The 19,156-nt window shown below is 53.0% G+C and overlaps 4 protein-coding genes across 4 annotated transcripts; all 4 read right to left on the minus strand.

Annotated features, from left to right (window-relative positions):
- Positions 1–237: 237 nt before the first annotated feature.
- On the minus strand, positions 238–2,974 carry BDZ99DRAFT_525380 (uncharacterized protein; the record flags this gene model as incomplete). The annotated part of the gene is made up of 4 exons (XM_033725987.1): positions 238–1,434; positions 1,504–1,655; positions 1,794–2,241; positions 2,300–2,974. 4 exons carry the CDS (start codon positions 2,972–2,974, stop codon positions 238–240), a joined length of 2,472 nt encoding a protein of 823 aa, XP_033571507.1.
- Positions 2,975–8,331: 5,357 nt separating this feature from the next.
- On the minus strand, positions 8,332–10,442 carry BDZ99DRAFT_451608 (putative MFS multidrug transporter; the record flags this gene model as incomplete). The annotated part of the gene is made up of 3 exons (XM_033718224.1): positions 8,332–9,252; positions 9,362–9,878; positions 9,981–10,442. The coding sequence occupies 3 exons, from the start codon at positions 10,440–10,442 to the stop codon at positions 8,450–8,452; spliced, it is 1,782 nt and encodes a 593-aa protein (XP_033571508.1). The 3' UTR covers positions 8,332–8,449.
- Positions 10,443–11,771: 1,329 nt separating this feature from the next.
- On the minus strand, positions 11,772–12,705 carry BDZ99DRAFT_467243 (uncharacterized protein). Its single transcript, XM_033720978.1, has one exon. The coding sequence runs from the start codon at positions 12,412–12,414 to the stop codon at positions 12,241–12,243; it is 174 nt and encodes a 57-aa protein (XP_033571509.1). The 5' UTR covers positions 12,415–12,705; the 3' UTR covers positions 11,772–12,240.
- A 930-nt stretch (positions 12,706–13,635) lies between these two features.
- On the minus strand, positions 13,636–15,683 carry BDZ99DRAFT_575202 (uncharacterized protein). The gene is made up of 2 exons (XM_033728443.1): positions 15,154–15,683; positions 13,636–15,096 (listed from the first exon to the last, which is right to left on the minus strand). Exons 1-2 carry the CDS (start codon positions 15,211–15,213, stop codon positions 13,918–13,920), a joined length of 1,239 nt encoding a protein of 412 aa, XP_033571510.1. The 5' UTR covers positions 15,214–15,683; the 3' UTR covers positions 13,636–13,917.
- Positions 15,684–19,156: the final 3,473 nt, after the last annotated feature.

Consider the following 19,156-nt stretch of genomic DNA (forward strand, 5'->3'; position numbering starts at 1 on the left):
TGATTTTATCGGATTTACAGAGAAATGATAAAATAATTGCTGCGAATGTAGCATAATTTACCTTGTAAGATACCTCTACGTCTGCCCAAATCGCTCCACTCAAATTCCATTACTAGCAATCATTAACTCGTCACCGTCCATCCCAATTCATACTCTCCATGCTCTCCAGTCGTAAGTCTGAAAATACCCATACTTATGAAAATACAAATGGGAAATGAGCGATGTGGAAAAGACAGATCATGTCTCTAGCGAACTAGCCGGATTGCCTGGCGCTGACGGCAAACCATGCGACGACCCCCGATCTCGCCGTCGAGTAGTCCGGGTAGCATCCTGACGGTCGCCATCCAGAGTCAAGTCCACCGGATGCTGCTCACTGTAACCTCCGGGCTGCCTCTGTCTTTCGAGTCTCGCTAGTCTCAGCTGAAGTCTGGCGTGCTTTTCGGCAAGCCTCAGCAAGCCTAGATCATCGGGAATAGCATCTAAACTGTCGGCAAGCTCATAGTTATTCTCTACCTTAATTGGAGGCCCATGGGTGGCCGAACGTTCCCGGGGTCCAAGGGCCAAGGGACATTCCCGGAGTGGTTCACCGTTCACGACTGGTCGACGATTTGGCGAGGTAGGGAAATGAGAGAGAGGCCTAGGGGGTTGATACACTTGACGCCCAAACGCCGGGCCATTTATTGCTGGAGCTCTAGCAACGCCAAATGGGAGATTCGATGAATGAGAGACTCCTAGGTCAGTGGGGAACGGCGGGTCCCAGGAGCCGGGCTCGTACTGATTGGTTGTTGGGAAGTATGTGTTCCCGAGGGGCATGGTTTCATTGAATGAAACGCTACCGGCTTCGTATTGCCTTGATGGCTGGTGATCTCTAGCACGGCCAAACGGCTCATAGCTAGGTAGGCCGTTTATTGGCCTACGAATTTCCGGCGTAGGCAAGCCATAGCGGACTGGCTCTTGAAGGCCGAATTGAGGAGCATGCAGAGGTGCAAGCTTAGAAGTAAGCGGAGATATAGAATTTGCCTGCTGACTTCCCTTAGAATTTCGGGTTAGGATCTCGATCCCAAGCTCTCGGTAGACGAGTTTCCGAGCCTCTAGAAGGCTCAAAAGGGTCAAATTGGACTTGTTCAGCACTCTGAGTGCGGCCCTCATGCACTCTTGTACTCTAGGCAACCCCCCTTTGGTCTTCTTGGAAAGCTGCCAGATGTCTATAATGAATGTGTGTCCCCATTCCTTTGGGTTATCTTCCTTCTCTAGAAGTTTCTCCCCATTCTCGTTCACTCTGCAAGGCAGAATCTCATGCGGTATGCACAGATGCAGTGCTTCTTGATTCCAATTCTTGGCGGCTTCCTCGATGCGCTTGAGCATCTCTATTTGCATCTCAAATGATAATCTGTTGAATGGTATTTTAGGGTGCCGCGGCCGCGGCATGCTGTGCTATAGATGATTCGAAGTTAGTGGTTGTAATTTACTACATGGAGGCTGAAACACGAGGGTTTCACTTACATTTTCGCAGGCGTCAACTAGAGGGTCCGCAGTTTGATGAATTTGGCGAGGATTCCGGGTTCCAACATGCTCGTCTTTGATGTGAATCTTTGGCGAGGCGGACCTATCTTCCGGCGGCTCTCTTAGACGAGAAGATGAGCGACGGGTTCGTACTTAAGCTGGTGTCGAAGCAACGACTGGAATATCAGCTGCGTAAATCCGTTGCCGAGGGTTTTCTCGGTAAGAATAAATGCATTGCTGGTTCAGGCGCCGACATACACCACACTGTGGTCTTAGCTCGTCGCACTTACGGTGCCGCCACACACAGGTATCGCATGCTCGGCGTCTTCTCTTTGGAAGGCTTTCCTCCTGACCTCGAAGAGTGTCCGTTTCGTCTGTCGCATTGGCAGCATCCATATCGTCCATGATCTCCACGAAATCTGCCCTGTCCAAGATACAGTTGATGTCGAAGGGGTTTCCACGTCGTAAGGGCCCCACCGAAATGTTCGTGGTCGCAACGTTGACAACAGGGCTTGTAATTGGCGGATGCTGCTCACTATCACCTCCGGGATGCATCTTTCTTGCAAGTATCGCTCGTCTCAGCGTCATCTCTGAGTGACTCTCCTTATCTCTGGCGTGATCTTCGAGAGGCCTTAACAAGACGAGATCATCCTCAACCATCACTTCAGATTCAATAGTGTGCGAGCCTTCCTCGAATCGCCTAACGGTGAATGGGGTCAGCTCTTCGCGTCCATTGACCTGCTTTGGACGGGGCGTTAGAGTGACTTGGTAGCATCGCAAGACAGAGAACTCGCACCTGTCTGGATTCTCCACCCTGCCCAATCCCTGCCATCTGAGCCCGTGGTGCTGCTGTGGGTATTGTCTCTGAAGCTGGAGGCTCCATTCCCCTCGGTGTCAGAGAGGCTTCCGGGTATGCACAGTCTAGTCCTAAGTGCCGACAACGTCCGCATTGGGGCTTTGTTGCGTCGCACTTTATCCCCAAAAATATACAGGATTTACAGGTCATGGAAGGAGCGGCCAGAGGACACGAATCTGGGGTGGGAAATGTATGCTGCTTGACAGGCCACTCGGATCGTTCTACTATGGGAATGATCGGGTAACATTGGAATTCTTTCATGACCTCGTTGAGGTCGCGCAACAGCAGAGTTCGAGACCCTGTAGGATGGTGTTGTAATCGCGTCTCAATAGCTGTGACGATTCCTTGCTGTACTGTTTCTAACCGGAAACCAGTGGAAAGCGTCAACAAGGACACGGCCATTTCGGAGGTGAAGTACACGGTGTTGTCCTGGTTGCGGAATTGAGGGGGGACGAAGTCGACGATGTCGGCCAGTGACCAGTTGCGTTTCACATCATCTAAGACGGAAGTCAAGCTGTCTGCGATATTCGTGTCTCGTCCTGCGTCTTTTGCGCCGGGTTTCGCGATGCTTGCGTCATGGAGCCCTGCCTTGGGCGTCCCATCGTTGGAAGTCATCGTGATCACCGCGTGTGGTCCGATTGAAGCTGGGAGAGATTGACCTGACCGAGTGGATAGCGCTGAAAGCACTTCAGTGGGTGGGACAATGTCGGCGCAAATTGCATTAAGGTAAGCGAAATGATGGAAATGATATTCGAAGGCTGAATGCCTAGCTGCTGAAAAGTCGATGGCGTTGAGGTGCAGAGTACGAAAGGCACACGGTATCATGGAAGCGGTAGCTCTCATAGCACGGCTTCCGATCATGTCGCGCAACCAAGAAAGCGTGCGTCAAAAGCGACCAGACAACAAGGGTTCGAAATGCTCCAAAAAGGCGGTCACACAACAACAGAAACGTAATTCTCGATACCGCTCATTTCCCTTGCTCCAAGGCTTGGCGGCTCTCATCGATATCTCAGCGCTCGCCATCCCGGGGACAGGCAAGACCAGACCGGCCCACACCTACTGTAAAGATCCGTTGAGGCCTGAATCACATCCCATCATATGGGTCTATGCACTTGTGCCGACTTGCAGCAGCTAGAGATGCGATGAGTGACACTGTATGCTAAATCTATCAGAGGCTTATCAGAACGGCGAAGAAATTTGTTGTGACACAGCGCACCATGCAGCCACGCACGCGACGTTACGCAACCACGGGGCTGAGAGTGTGACATGAGAGTGGACAGAAGGAAGGTGGATGAATGGGTGATGATACTGTGTTGTATACGATGGGCGTCCAGCGGGCCTGTCTCTGCTGGGCGTCGCGGCTGGTGGCAGTGAGTAACGTCCAATAACCAGTCGACGTAGGGCGTGGGCCGGGAGAGGATAGCCCGTCGCGGCTTAGAAGGAGCACGTGCTATCAACGTATGTCCTCCAAAAACAATACATTTTTTCAGGTATGGCACGTCGATAGAGCGCACAGAAGTGCATGTAGGATTAGCAAAGCTTAAGGAAAAGAACATTGTCCTACAAAGTCTTCAACACCTCCCTGCATTATTCCCTCATATTCGCCATAAACATCAACAGTGTCTTCACGTCGAGCCCAGCTGACCCAAACACCACCATCGCTGCCTACATCCACGGCTCGCTAGAAAGAGTCCTGGCTCCTGAGAGAGTCTGATGCAGTATCCCCAAATCTGGCGAACCGCATTCGCCGTCCTCACTAGCATCGGTATAGCGACATGGCTTCGAGCCTTAGATCCCTGACTCTACAGCTCCTTTCAGACGCAGCTTCCCGTCCGTCAGATGCAGTCCGATAACCGTACTGTCTGAGACTTTTCACCGAGTCTCTCGTCATCTGATCACTCCGTCAGTCTGGTGAATTGTTGTTGGATATTGGCATCCACAGTGTTCCAGCCAGTCCTATTGCTGCGGGGGTGATCGGTCTATCAATTTTGCACACCCTGCAAAGAAAGGTGCTCTTCGATACATCGTCGCTGTACCTCGGACGGTTAGCTTATTGGAGGCATAAAGTCTGCTAGAGGGCCTGAGATCCCTGGAAACTTCGTTCAACCAACCCAATCAGCGATGCCATCTCCAGTCGCGTTACACCGCGTTACAACGGAGCCCCCTGCAGACTATCTGTCGGACGTGAGAAGGGCCAAGTCCTCTATTTTCGTGCTCCCAAACACATGCGTCGGACCTGTGCCGGATCCGGCTTTTGGAGTACAAATTGTATGCGACCCGAAACGCTTGCTTTCAACAGAACGTACATTCAACCGCTTTCGTACTACAACGGTACAGAATGGAGGGCGCGAGATGAGCTCGGTTTCCATTATGTCTGGCATGAACATCGACGTTATCAGTCGAGTGTGCGGAGACTGGACATATAGTCTCCCGCTTACTTCAATCGCATGTCTTGAGCATGTTGCCTTCCAATGTATGCACAAGCAACGAAAAGATGCCAACAGTACCTTCACAGCATAGAGATGCAGCGGTGGTGACTTCATGTTACAAATTACTTATTCCGGTGCCAACCCAATCTCAGACCGGCTAATGATTGAAGCTGCTATCATTTTCAGAGTTGAGGCATCTCCTTGAAGTGTTTTCAGGACGTGGAGTCTTCGCTGCCCCGCTTCTTCTTAAGGTGCTGCCCAAAGAAATGAAGCCGAATTTTCTTCCATGGGTATAACAGTGAATTGACTTCGACCAGCGTACTCTCAAGTCGCCAGAACAGTTACTTCTATGATTCACCGCTGTTTCTCACCCCTCAGTTTCGACAGAGCACCCTAATTCCCCAGCTTCCTGCACGATTCCTTCACTGGGACGTCGAAGAGACGCTCTGTTGACCAGAGCTGGAGTTCACTGCAGCCACTATTTCTTAGCTTACCCGGTTTAATTTGCACCAAGTTCATCATGGAGAGTGCATAAGCCCGGGAGTTGCAGCCTCCTTGACTTACTGTAAACACCCGCCGACCACAAAGCTACTCGCCCGGAGTTCGGACGTGTGACTCTGAGGTCTACCGGGCTAGATATCTGCAGGAAGCTTGGCCCGTTTATCGTATTCACTCAGGGTTTCCGGCCTACGTGCCTAGCCAATTACAACTTCTACAGAGAGGGGTTGGGGTACGGTGGCCTACCCTGCCTACCGCTGCCTACTGCTGCCTCTAATTAGTACTTATGCCTACGCTCCCTATGTAGTATATAGTCTGCTCGTACGGCTTCACAAATCAAACAGAGTTCACGTCAATTTGCAACCTAAGTTATTCCTGCAATTCCATTCAGTACTTAAACCCTCCCATTTTCGATCTTACTACCTTATCTACTTACTCTCCATCTGTTGTCTTCAGGCCCTCCTTTCCCATCGTTGGTCTCTGAGCTTTACATACATCATCAGTACTCTGAGCTTCGCACATATCTTCAGGCACCTTGCTCTTCCAAAACCAATTGTTTGTGCTTCACTCATCAACCGACGTCCTTCCACACGATCTCACTTCTCAGGACCCAAAACTCACCCGCACTCTCTCCCATCAATCGCAAGCGCTACATTCTACGAGGACCGACAGTCTTCCTCTCGCTGTCTCCTACCCTCGACCTCTACCACTCCTGCCTCTATCGACTACCACTACCTCCTTCTGGAAGTATTCCTGGTACTGTCCTCTGCTTTAGACCAGCTCTCGCCCTCGACTCTCACTATACACTCGAGCACACCTCTCCTACACGTACTTAAGAAAGCTTCGCTTCGCTTGCACTTCTAATTTCCCCTGGCCCGTCAGGTATCGCACGTGTCACTAGGCAGTTTTTGCCGACTACCCTTAATTACCTTCTGCTATTATCGAGTGTGGACTCCCGCTATCACCTTTTTTCCAAAACAACTACCGGAAGTAAGTGATACCTTCTTGAGTTTTCGCGCTTCAACACTTTCTTCAACCTCACCGGCCTACTTTTGGAAAATACAATTGCTAAGTTGCTAAGTTCAAATCGTCTGTAGGACATGTCGTTGCACCCTGAAAAGCTGACCGATAAGTTAGACAATGCGGAGCAAGCAACCCTCATCGAGAATTTACACGAAGCCGCTCGGAACTGGGATGAAGACACCTGTATGAGGACAATGGCGCTTCAAGCTCTCGTTCCGAGATTGACCGTGTCAACCGCCTAAGGGAGTCACTCTTTCCAACCGACGCCGGACCCTCGCAACAAGCAAATTCCGCATTAGGAGTCACTAGAGCATCTACATCGCAGACACGCAGCCGAACGTCCAGGCATACTGAGCATCGCCATCAACTCCGGACGCCTCGCCCTCGCTTCCATCCCTCGCCTTTAACTACCTCGAATCCTTTTCCTCTATCGATCGACGTCGGCGTCGCCCAGTCGAGAGAAACGAAGCCTTCGATTCGCGTTCGTCGACCCTTAGACCTGCGATCAAGGTTGAAGATGCCGACTCGGGTTGTAACAGCTACAACCTAGGATCAACAACTCATACGGTTCACGGTCACCTACGTACAGGCACTCCTCCCCTTTTCTCTCTCCTTGATTCTCGTTCTTTGATTAGTTGCTACTAGCGCGCACTCAGCGTGGCGAGGCCCTCTGTTCAGCTACACCAGGGTCCTCTCAGCTGTGTCCATTCCTTTCAAATGGCCTCTATTCAGCTGAGCTGATAAGACCTAATGGGTGGGCCATTTCCTATGAGTATATATTCGGCCCGTACGGCCACTACAATACAAGCAGAGTTCACATCAATTTAACCTGAGTTGCCGTCGAGACTCTGGCTGGGAGTCTCACACGAACAGGCAGCGCTCCAGGTACAGATCCACGCCTAGAGAAAGACATCGAGCTGGCCAAGGACCGTGTCCGACTCCAGGAACTAATCATCGAAGTAAAGGAGCTGGAAAAGAGGGAAATAGTACGGCAGCAGAAGCAGCTGGGGGGTCGGCAAAACCCAATCCCACTTCTAGACTTGCAAGGCCAGACTGGGACAGAGGAAGCTTCCTCGGTCCCTCCAGCACGATCAAGATGGGAGCCTATCCGTTGTCATGATTCCATTAGTAGTCTTGTGTTAGGGCAACGAGGCGGATCGATTCAAGTCTGGATTTTCGATGTCGGATGGATGTCATGAAAGACTTCGCCATTTTTTTTTCTTTCTTGTCTCAGTTCCGCTTCCTTCTAAACTTGTACATACTATCACGCTCAACTACTTTAAAAGGTTTATCTTCTTGCATTACATATATACCTTCTCTTGCTTCTCTTCTAACCTTCGCAACGTTTAGCTGCAGAACGTGATGCATAAAGAAGTTGTCCTCGGGAAGGGAACTGTTGGAAGTTATCAACCTGACGCTCTTGGACACGTAACTCCCGGAGCTTATCCGGTCACGAGCAGGACTACTTCCATAGTATATATGGGCTTTGCCCCTCGAATTGAATGCAATTAAACCTCCCATTAGGCGTTGATGGAGCATTACATATAAGTGACTCCGCATCTAGACATCATGTCTATCGACCCCATACGCCTCTCTCTCGTTTCGCTGCCTTGCTTTCTACTGCATCAAATCGAACTTACTGCCCACCAAAGCTGCCATCCACCCGTCGAGAACAGTGGACCACTCGGGATCTGGGGAGCGTTCGCCCACCTTTTCCAGTCTCGCTGAGGCTTCTCGAAGACCACGCCAGAGACAGGGGAAGTCGAGAGAGAGGACTCTGTGGCAATCGTGGACGACCAGTGGTCACTTTCACCAATGATAACCACTGGCGTTGGACACCGTCTATGCCTTTGATTCTTAGGAAACATTTGAATATGGAACTGTCTACGCAATGTCCCAGCCGATTTGGATCTACGGACCATTTCTGGCTACTCTTGATCAGAGATGCGATTACACTAATTAGTCTTGGAGAAGAGTAAGACTGGAGTGGGGTATCTACGCTGAATTCTATCGTACAAATCTGTTAAATCCCGTTTCTCTTACGTGGCTTAGAGAAACTAGGCGGCCTACCTCCTAGCTATACACGAATCCAGCACTAATAAGCTACTGTTGGATCTTCAAGACGCAGAATATCTTCTCTTCAAGCCGCCATCTCCTTACTCTCCGACCTCCCTGTCTCTGTCCTCTCCTCGGCCTTCTGCTCGACCTCTCCAACCTTAGCTAACGTCGCCGCCTGCGCTTCCTTCTCACCCACCCCACCCTTCCCCTCCTCAGCGACCCTCCCCCCATCCAGTTTCTTCGGGGGCATATTCTTCCTCACACTCCGCCACTCCATCCCCACCGCCCCCAGCACCGCCAAACACGCCATGATAAGCCCCACGCGAAAGACCACCTGCAGCGCGCCCATATACGCCCCCAGCGCCCTCCGCCTTTGCTCCACCGGAACCAGCTTCAGCAGCTCCGTCGCCCCCGTCCCCTGAATCGCCTTCGGACTGACACTGATGCCTGGAATGCCGGCGAGGCGGTTAGCTAGTTGGTTGTTGAGAACGTTTTGCCCAACGGAAAGAAACACGGCCCCAAACAGCTGCTGCCCGAAAAACATCAGCCCGGCCCCAATCGCCACCTCCTCGCGCTTCAGCACCGTCTGCGCCGCCATGTTCGGCGCCTGGGCCGCGAAGCCGAAGCCGAGGCCGTAGATGATTTGGTACCCGATCCAGCCCCCCTTGGACGTGCTAACGGCGAGAGTGGTGAGGAGGCCCGCGCCGATGGCGGTGAGCCCCACGCCGAGGATCGCGAAGGGGGTATAGTAGCCCACGCGACTGACGAGCTGCCCCGTGACGATGGAGGCGAGCACGACGGGGAGGAGGAGGGGGAGGAGGTGCAGGCCGGAGCTGACGGCGGAGAGGGAGCGGGTGGCTTGGAAGTAGAGGGGGAGGTAGTAGACTGGGGTTCTGAGGTTAGTCTATAAGACCGTGTTAGAGGGTTGAGGTTTCGGGTAAAAGAGGGGAGTGAGGAGAGAAGAGAAAGAAGAGGGAGTAGGAGTAAGGCATACCGAATAGCATCTGGTGCGCGCCTAGACACGAGCTGACCCAGAAGCCGGAGATGATGCTGCGCTGCAGGAAGATGCGCGGGGGGAGGGTGGCTTGGTCGGGTTTCCAGGCCTGGATGGCAACGAAGGCGAGGAGGAGTAGGAGGACGAGGACGAGGAGGGCGATGATGCGGCCGGAGCTCCAGGGGTGTGTGGTGCCGCCCCATTGGAGTGCGAGACATAGACACACGACGCCGGGGATGAGGGCGAGTAGGCCCAAGGCGTTGAGTTGGTGTAGTTTGTCTTTGAGAGGAATGTTGGTGGTGGGACGGTCGGGGATGTGGAGGAGGAAGAAGACGAGCACCATGACCGCACCGCCTAAGGGGAGGTTGAGGTAGAAGCACCAACGCCAGGTGACTTTTGTGGTGAAGCCGCCGCCGATTAGGGGGCCGGCTACTGAGGAGATGCCGAAGACGGCGCCGAAGAAACCTTGGTACTTGGGGCGTCTGTGGAGGGGGACGGCGTAGACGATGATAACCATCTATAGTAGCGTGGTGTAAGCAAATATATAGCAAAGACGGACGGGACTAAACGAGGAATGGGGATGTTGAATGATGGTGTCCAAGGAGAGAGATAAACGTACAACGCCCGAGAGAACTCCTCCCGATCCCAGCCCGGCAATAGCTCTCCCCAATATAAAAGCGATCGAGTTCGGTGCCGCACCACAAAGGGCTGAGCCAACCTCAAACAACAAAATAGACGCCAGAAACGTAACTTTGATGCTGAAGACTTTGTAGAGCTTCCCAAACACCAGCTGGAACGCGCAGCTTGTGAGTAGGTACGCCGTGCCATACCAGCCAATATCGCCAGCCGAGTTGAACTCGTTTGTGATCTGGGGGATAGCGGTCGAAATGATGAGGCGGTCTAGGGATACCAGGAACATGCCGACGAAGATGGATGTCATTATAAGTGCGAGCTTGAGACCGGAGGGGTAGACGATGTCGGTCGGCGTGCCCTTGGTATCCTTGGTCTTCTCGCCATCCTTGGGCGCAGATGGCGGTATATTGTTCTCCTGTGACTTCTTTCCCTTCTCATGGGACGGCATGTTGCAGCTGTAACGCCTGAAAGAGTGTCTATTGAAAACCGATGGCCTTGAAGCTGGCGTTTCCACGTCTTCGTCGAAAGCAGCGGTCCAAAAATATACTTCGTATCCACAAGCGAAGCAGAAGCACAACAGACAAAATCGAGGATATCGCTATTAGAAGCAAAATAGACTGTAAAGGAAAGACAAGAAAGTGCAAGAAAGTGCTGAAGAGACGGGCAAAGGAAGATTTACATAGTAACGAACCATTCAGCGTCGATTTCGCTTACTTCTACTAGCACCGTGGCACCCTTGCGCTCGCGTTCAACGCGAACGCCACTAGTAGTGCAGTCAAAGCTTGAACAATGTATGCAAGGCTTAACGTGCTTCGTGTTGCTTCGCGTTGCTTGATTAGTGTATGTAGCCTCGCGCTGATACTGGGAAGGAAGAATACCCCGCTGGATCTATTCATCCAGCTGAACTGAATACTGCTGGTTGGTAGAGCGGCATAGAAGAGAATCGGAAATCCCCGTCCCAATCGCATGTCGGGCTATGATATCGTCCTCCCGGGTCGTTTAAACCGCCGACCACCGATAACTATATCCGCAGGGTATCAGATCCCTAGCCTTTCACAGGACACACACCGTAGCTATTGACGGAGTACGTATTCTTAGCCAGCTAGCCTACGGAGTATGGTACGGTTAGCTCGGCTACCTTGATATAGAACACGGTTCCTATACTTAGCCCTCACAGTTCTACGGTACGGCTTAGTAAGCCTCCACACACACAGAGTATATATACGGCGTACGTAGCCTAGATAGATGCTCATCCAATACATCACTTACCTCGTTCAATGCATTGTTTCACCTCCATCCTCAGCTATCGACTCAACTCCCAAGATGATTTATAAGCGCAATCTACTAGTTATAATAGTTAGACCACCCTCTATCCATATCTTATACACTTCCACAATACCACTAATTGCCGTATCGCGTCCCAGAAAGCGCTGCGAGTTTGGAGAGAAGATTTTGCCTAAGCAAGTGCAGGTAGAAAAACGCCAAGAGACTGAATTCCTCTCTATGTTAGATACTTTTGCCTAGTTACTGGGTTTTTTTGCCAAGTCTTTGCTTGCATACCCTAGGCAGTTTTTATGTCTTAGCATTTTGAGGTTGTAATTACTCTGCAATACGAAGGAGCTCTTTTTTTCTTGAGTCCTATGTCCTCGCCTAATTTCAGTGGCAGGGTAGGACTCAAGAAAAACGAGCTCCTTCGTAGAGTGGAATTAGCTGACCATAGCTCACGTGCACTTCCGCGGAATAGACTTCGTTTCACAGGAGGGAAGGGGGGGAGGGGGGGGAGGTGGTCAACATTTAGCTGTCTCGGAGAAGCCTATGCAGAAGCCCGACTCGAGGACGTCAACCAAGAAAGCATTGGGTGCTACCCGGTTAACTCCTCCCGCGTCACCCTCCTAAACCTTCAAACAAAGCCCAACCCAACCTGCCCGCTTCGAGATGATAACATCCGTTCCCTCAGCACACCACCCTCTACCAAACCCACCTACTGTCAACTACGCATAGCTCAAAAAAAAACTCCCTCGTACAGCCGTATACAAGCACAACACCAGCGCCATAGCAGAACCACCCTACCCCCCTTTTCTTTCTAAACGCTCAGTACAAATCACAACAATCTACCCCAATCGAGCTCAAGACTCCAAAGAAAAGCTCCCCCCCCCCTCGGTCCCAAACTCCCGCGCCCGCTCAGCTCTGCCGCACGTCCCGGTCGCGACCACGCGCGCGGACGGCGCAAAGCTGTGGCCAGGACCTCACCGCTGCCTCGGCGGATGTCGGGTGGGCGCGATGCTGTTTCCGGGCATGTGCGATTCGGCCGGATGCGCTGGGATGCCGGGAACGGGCGGCGGCTGCGTAGGCGCTGGCGCGTCGGTGGTGGGTGTCTCTTGCGCGGCGAGTTGGGGGAGCAGTTTCGGCAAGTAGTGCATCTTAATCCACTCAAGGTGTGCGGTCGTGAGGTACAGGCCGGGTGTACGTTGATGACCGATGATGGGGATCACCGCTTGGGAGCGGTCTGCTCACTGCAGCGACGGAAGAAGTTGTCGAAGCGGGGGAGGGTGTAGATCTGCTAGAGGGTGGATTGGTGTTCAAGCTCGAGCGTGTTACGCATCATTTTGTGTAGATCCGAAAGACCGGAAACCCGGCCAGGGGGGACGCCCGGGCCCCTCAGCGCAGCGAGGGGGATCATAGTGGAAGCAAATCAGAAGATAGAAGTATCTCAAGATTGATGAAGGATTTTGAAAGCGAGGCTGTTAGTATATCTTTTGGGGATGTATCAGTGATATAAATATAGTCAGAACCGGGAAAAGATGTCGGTGGGCAGGGCGAATGAACCGTGCACTGGCTCTTCAGAATGAGACAGATCCTAGCATGAGGAGCATATCTGCCCTCAGCTCTGCGCGCAGCCGAGCGTCGGGAGTGAGCGAAGTTTTCTGCGTTTGAACATGTCTGAAGAATATCGTGGGCCTAGAAGTCATGATGCGCGGCAAGTAGAGCAAAATTGCGGGAGCTAGCCATGGAGGGAGAGCCTCTTTGCTGTGTGATTAAAACGGAGCGCGGCTGCCCCACATCCCGCCGGCGAAGATGTAGCACACCTCAGGAAAAGATGTGGGAAACACTGCAGCCACGAGAGCCAGACCGTTGATGGTTGCCTAACGCTACACCAGCATGAAAGGAAAGACGACGGGTTGAGGTATGAAGAAGGGGGCAATGGTACGAAAGCAATTCATGAAATAGCGAGAGACCTACCGTGACTGAAGTTGAAGAATGTGAGAACCTCATCGCAAGTGCGAGAGAGTAAAGATGATGTGTGTAGTGGACAACAATGTATGACAGAGGAGACGGGATGAGTACCAGAGAACGTACCTACGTGCCTACCCGCCCCAACAACAGCGAAGCAAATCTCGAGGACTAGATCCAGAAGGCTACCAGGCAGCAGGTGGTAGCTAGACCACAAAGGTGTACGACAAGGGAGACGGGACGGGTTTTAAAATACGTACCCATCCGTCTCAGCCTCACCAAAACACCAATCTCGGAGGAGGGGTCCAAAAGGCGGCCAGGCAGCAAGAACAGACAGAAACCAAGCGCGAAGTGTCTGCACCAGTCTCGGCAGAGACTAGGCAGCAGAAACCAATGCAGTGACCAAGTATACGCATCCAAAGATCGCATAACAATATAATTATGATTGAGCCTGATATTACTGAAAGTCGTATACACATGCGAGAGACCCAAGGGGAATCTCTCATACCAAAAACGCCGATCCAATACGTATAATGCCACAGCCTTGCGGCAAAGGAAGCTTCTTGGGATGCAGAATGGTCCCCGCAAAATGCCGCAGCGCTAAATGATGCGATCCAAATATTCAAAAACAGGATAGTGGCAAACGACAGTCGTGAAAATGAGGAGGCGGTGAACGGAGGACGATGGTGGTGTCACGCAGTCGCACGAGGACGAACTGGCGAGGGAGAAAACAGCATCCTTAAGCCGGACGGCTCCCTCTTCTTGGGCTTAACCTTCTCCTTGCTCTTCTCTTTCCCACTACGCGACGTAGAGCTGCGATGTGACTTCGAAGAATGCGTCGACTTCGGTGCGTGGCTTCTGCTCCTGCGCTCACTTCGTCTCGATTTGAGGTCATCGGCCTGCAGTACGCCCTCCGCAATAAGCTGTCGCGATGCGCCAGGCGTGATGAACTCGCCATCGACAGTCGTTCCCCTGCTCTCGACCTCAGCCTCGGCAATACCGCGCTGCCAAATTTCGATGCGAGAGAGCTCTGCGGTCTCCAGCTGGTCCATCTCCAGGGGTTCCTCGAGCTCGGCCTCGGCTTCTTTCTTGGCGCGGATCTTCCTGATGACTTTGTAGCCGCCCAATGCGATGATGGTGACGCCGACACCAACACCGGCGGCAATCATGAATTGAGGTGAGGCGAGGAGAGCCACGACGGCTGGGAATGACCCCTTAAGCGCAGTAAGCACGCCGGGGCCCATTTTGGTGAGGATGTTCGATATTTCCCCGAGGGTGAGGGCAACGGCAGCCAGGGCCTCGGGGTTCTTTTGCAAGTTCTCAATCATAGCCGTGACACTGTACTGCAAGCAATTGGCCTCGTCTAGCAGCATTGTGAGCTTGTTCGCTTTCTCTCGCAACTCCCCGTCATTGTATCTGGGGGATGGTAGCGGCGGTGGGAGTTCTCCGTATGCGAGATCCATATCGATGTGAGGCTCAGAGTTCGAGTGTGATGATATGTGCCTTGCCATTGTCACTGGCCCATCTGTGTGTCGTCGTAGTAACTCCCGCCTATGGACCTCCTCTACCTCGTCCTCCATACGGCGGTGAGTGGGCCGGCGTGGTAGAGGCCTGTCGTCGTTCTCGTAGAAGCTGTCGGTATAACCGCGCTCGAGAGGGGATTTAGAATGGTGGTGGGACTTGGATCGCCGGGGATCGCGGGAGTGCTTTGAGGAGGCTCGGGAGCGGACGTCGTCCTCAATGCGCATCGTCTTGATGCCATGGATGGCTTTCCGCTCGTCGAAGGCGGCATTGCGCTCGGCCTTGATCTCGGCTTTGCGCTCGCGGTAGGCGGACTTGGCTTCCTTGAAGACGTTTATGAGGTGCTTGCTCTGCGGACGGTTAGCATTCATGTACACTGATCAAAGTAGCGGTGGGCAAACACGCACGCTGCTCACGACCTTGCCAGACTTGTTGATGACGGTGATGGTCTCGCCGAGGTTCACCATGGCGAGTAGGAGCGAGACGAGAGGTCCGCCGGTGCAGTAGGGTGTGTGGTGCTGTGGAACCTGGGTGGTCTGGCCCAGTAGTACTTGGTCAACAAGTACGGTGAAGGTTGTCTGGCGATGTTGGGCGCATGAGACAGACGAGGGAGTCGAATCGAGAAGTGCCAGCAACGCTCGAGACAGGACTCATATATCAAGAGAACACAAACGGAGGGTTTCGCGGAGTGGCAGCAGCAGAGCAGGGCGCGAGATGAGGCAAATAGTGCTACTCTCCAGCGATGGCCTCAGCCATAGTTGCTAGCACTGGCGCATACAGGCGGCGGGGAGTGGCTCGGGCGCCGTCGTCGACGACGCGGATCGGCTTTGGGGAATCGGCAGCGCTGGAACCGGCCCAGTCAACGCGGTGCCCGCGGCGTGCTCTCGTGGGCTGGTGAGACGTTGAGGGGTGGGATTCGTGGGAGCGGCCTCAGACGTGGTCGCGCCGTCCAAGACCAAGGGACGTGCCGGTCGTTCGTTTGGTACTTCGTGGCCGCCCGCCACTCGTCTGGCTGCACGCCCCCAATCAATCCCTACAGCGTATCGCCGCCTCACCGCGCTCATTGGCACCCTCCACCGCAAAGCTTTTCACGGCCTGCAGGCGCCGAGGACGTGTCGCTCAGGAGACTGGCTGCCGGCGGGTGCAAAGAGGAGGCTGATGTCAGGACGCGTGCAAATCTGAGATACAGCTGCAGCCGCCTGCAGTGGAAACTTCTGCCCAACGTGCTGGGTGAGCGAAGCCTGCAGCGAAGCATCACTGCCCGAAGGAGCGCCCCGATCCTGCGTCGTCACCAGACCTTCGGCGTGATTGTTCCAAGGTTCCAATTCTCAGCTTGCATGAAGCAAGAAAATGCGCCACAGCTGCACCGCCACATAGCCACCTCATCGTCCTCTGCCTGGTGCTCTGGGGGGTGCTCTAGGCCCGTTCAGTGCCTGGCGATGGTGGAATCCCCAAGCATCACACGGAGAAGAGCTGGCGGCTGCTGCTGTCTCGGGGTTTCAAGGTCCGACGTTGCGAAGTAATGGTGTCGTCTCAGCATGTGAAGTGGGATGGACGGGACGATTTTGTTTCCCACCAGGGTCCCCTGTATGTACAGCCAAACCGCAAGGCTGTCGGGCACTCCCGCATTGATACCTTTGTAGCGTTTCCTATCTAAACCACGACGGGGCTGCCCCTTCTGGGGTTTAGCTAAATATAACTTCGTTAATGGAGACGCAGGTTGGAACTGTAGCATCTAGTTTCACTCGTCTTAAATATGCACGAGAAGGTCGATTGAAGTCTGCGGAACTGAACTAGGACAGGGTAGGTATCGCGCTTCTCTAGACACCCAACCGCTACAATCTTCTCCAGTCTACGATTGAGAATCTCAGTTAATTGTTTCAATAGCAACATCTCTCGACTCCTACATTACGAAGTATAGTGGCCATCTGTTGCCATTTATATAAGCTAGATGGGAGTTGTCGTATTGCAGGAGCGAATGTATGTACCTAGGTATCCACAGACGCAAAACGCCATACACGCCAGCCCCACTCGTGGCGGACAAATTCATTGGCCTAGATACAGGTCACGTATAAGGGTAGATGGTATTCGCTGGCCGGAAGAAGACCTGGCGAGTGTCGAATCGTTGTATGTAGATCTCGGATTACCTAAATGCCCAAAGTCCTTGCCTTCCGAGCTTCTTTCGTTGCTGTTTCGTGACCTTCTTATCACGGAAGTGCGTTATCCGTAGCCCCAACATTTCTACACGTGGTACCACTTGACGTGGGTGATCGGACCTTTATTCCTGTAAAGGGTCTCGATAGTAAGAAACGTACTCACGGGTTACGATATCATTCCTTGGAAGCAAACCCCAATTGAAGTTGGGAAGATGGCCCACATAGTGAAAAACTTGTTGGTGTCAAGACAAGATACACCTTCGATATCGGCGAAATTTTCATGATTGGCGACATCCAAAGCTGATTCGTCAGACTATTGCGAAAGCGATAGCGAACTTGACAAGCTTTCGGATCTGTTTGAAGATTGAAACTGAGAACCGGATGATGGTGGGAAAAGATGTGGCGGTGGCTTGAAGTCTTGTCCCTCAGCCACAGCTTGCCACGACACCCTCCCCCACGTCGAGCCGGTCTGTCCGGCACTTACTCCCGCGTTATGGCGTTCCTTTTGTGGGCCGTGATGGGATTGCTCGTTCTTGTGTGTGGCTGGGGAAGAATAACCTTTTCCCCGAGGGCCGCAACCGTAGTGGTGTGAGGTCCTCGTGGAACTCCGTGAATCAGAGAGTGCCTCGTCCTCATGGATCATCTGACAGTTGATCATGATGAACAGCTGGAAATGTTTACCCTTATCGCTTGAGTGATGGACAAGTAGTACTGCCCGTCGTGAACTTCGTGGGGATGTCCTTTAGAACTAAAAACAAAAGACAACGCATGAGTGTTTGAGTGCAGTCTTAAATTAATGAGGTGGGTCAACCACCTCGTGTCAGGTGTTTGATGCTAGCCAAAGTGAACTTGATAGATTGCAGCAAAAGCAACGTAAACCCACACATGCTCTGGCCTGCCAGCAACTACTTTCGCCTACCTAATTCAAGACAGTTGTCGAGTCGAATCGAAGGTCGGTGCGCAGTAGTAGGTTAGCATCGCTGTCCAGTTGAAGCATGGTAAATAGTTTGTCCAAACGACTAAGCATGACCACGAGTCGTAGTAGAGCCACGAGGCATGTGCGGTGTCGAAGAGGTGGTTTGTTGTACCAACTAGTCCCACACCAGAAGAAGCACACGATAGCCACGGCGTACAAGGGGGTAACATGAGCGGGCCAGCTGCCCTCCCTGCAAGTTTTGGGGGCGTTATAGTAAAGTCCTAGAGAAATAGCATGGATACGACTATAATGCCCCTAAAACTTGCAGGGAGGGCAGCTGGCCCGCTCATGTTACCCCCTTGTATGCGCGATCGGTGGCATGCACCAAAAGGAGCTGCTCAACGAATCCGATGCCTCATCGCTCAGCATTGGCGTCGACATCGCCCCAAAGGTCGAACACAAGCGCCGCAATCTGATCGTGCGGTGAGCACACCACCAATAACCTCACAGCCATCCGTTCGACGATCGCCATCGGACGGACATGCCCGGCGTTGCGTTGCGTCAACTCGGTACCTGCATGATCGTGCATCTTCGAGGTGGTTACCCAAGATCCCATAATGAAAAAGGCGTCCGTCGCCGAGGGCGTGCCTCTGTGCAATGGTCTCAGACACGGAATCCATCTGACGAGTCATCCGTCGATTTCGCCATCCCGGACTGCGCGCTCGTCATCTCATATCTAGAATATCCCGCAAGCCGTAGGGGGGCTCGCTGAGCGGTGAGGTTGCGATGGCGAATCTGAGAGGGAGCTCGGAGTCCTGCTTCGGCGGTATCAGGAGTCAAAAACGACATGTAGATTCTGCTGGTGACTCCTGCTTCAGTAAAACTACCTTCGCGCCCTTCCATCCAACTAAAGCGTTCACGCCCCGCCTCTTTCATTGCCGCGAGTTTTCAGGGTGCACGTCGGCCGGTCGTGCTATGTGTCAGTTTTCAGAAACGCCGGAGTCGAGAGGGGAGTCGTCGGAGGAGTCGTGGGAAGTGCCAGGTGAGAGTCTTTTAGATCAATGAGTGGAGGTCGATGTCCCGTGGGTGCAAGACTTGCAATCTAGGCTTGGTACAGCATGGCGGTCCACCCAAGTCCAGCAAGCCCAATTGGAGGACGGGTGACGCCTCAATTGCGATGAAGAAGCTGGGCGAACAAAGGTGGTGATGATATCCACTTCGAGCGCCAGGTCGGGCCGAGCCGACTCGTTCGGCAAGTCGGCCGGGATTACTGCCAGCAACCCACTCCGACGACCCTTGATGCCACCCCGATGTCGACCGAGCGCAGTCCTCGACGTG

This window comes from Mytilinidion resinicola, assembly GCF_010093595.1.
Source record: "Mytilinidion resinicola strain CBS 304.34 unplaced genomic scaffold BDZ99scaffold_21, whole genome shotgun sequence".
Taxonomy (NCBI): Eukaryota; Fungi; Ascomycota; class Dothideomycetes; order Mytilinidiales; family Mytilinidiaceae; genus Mytilinidion; species Mytilinidion resinicola.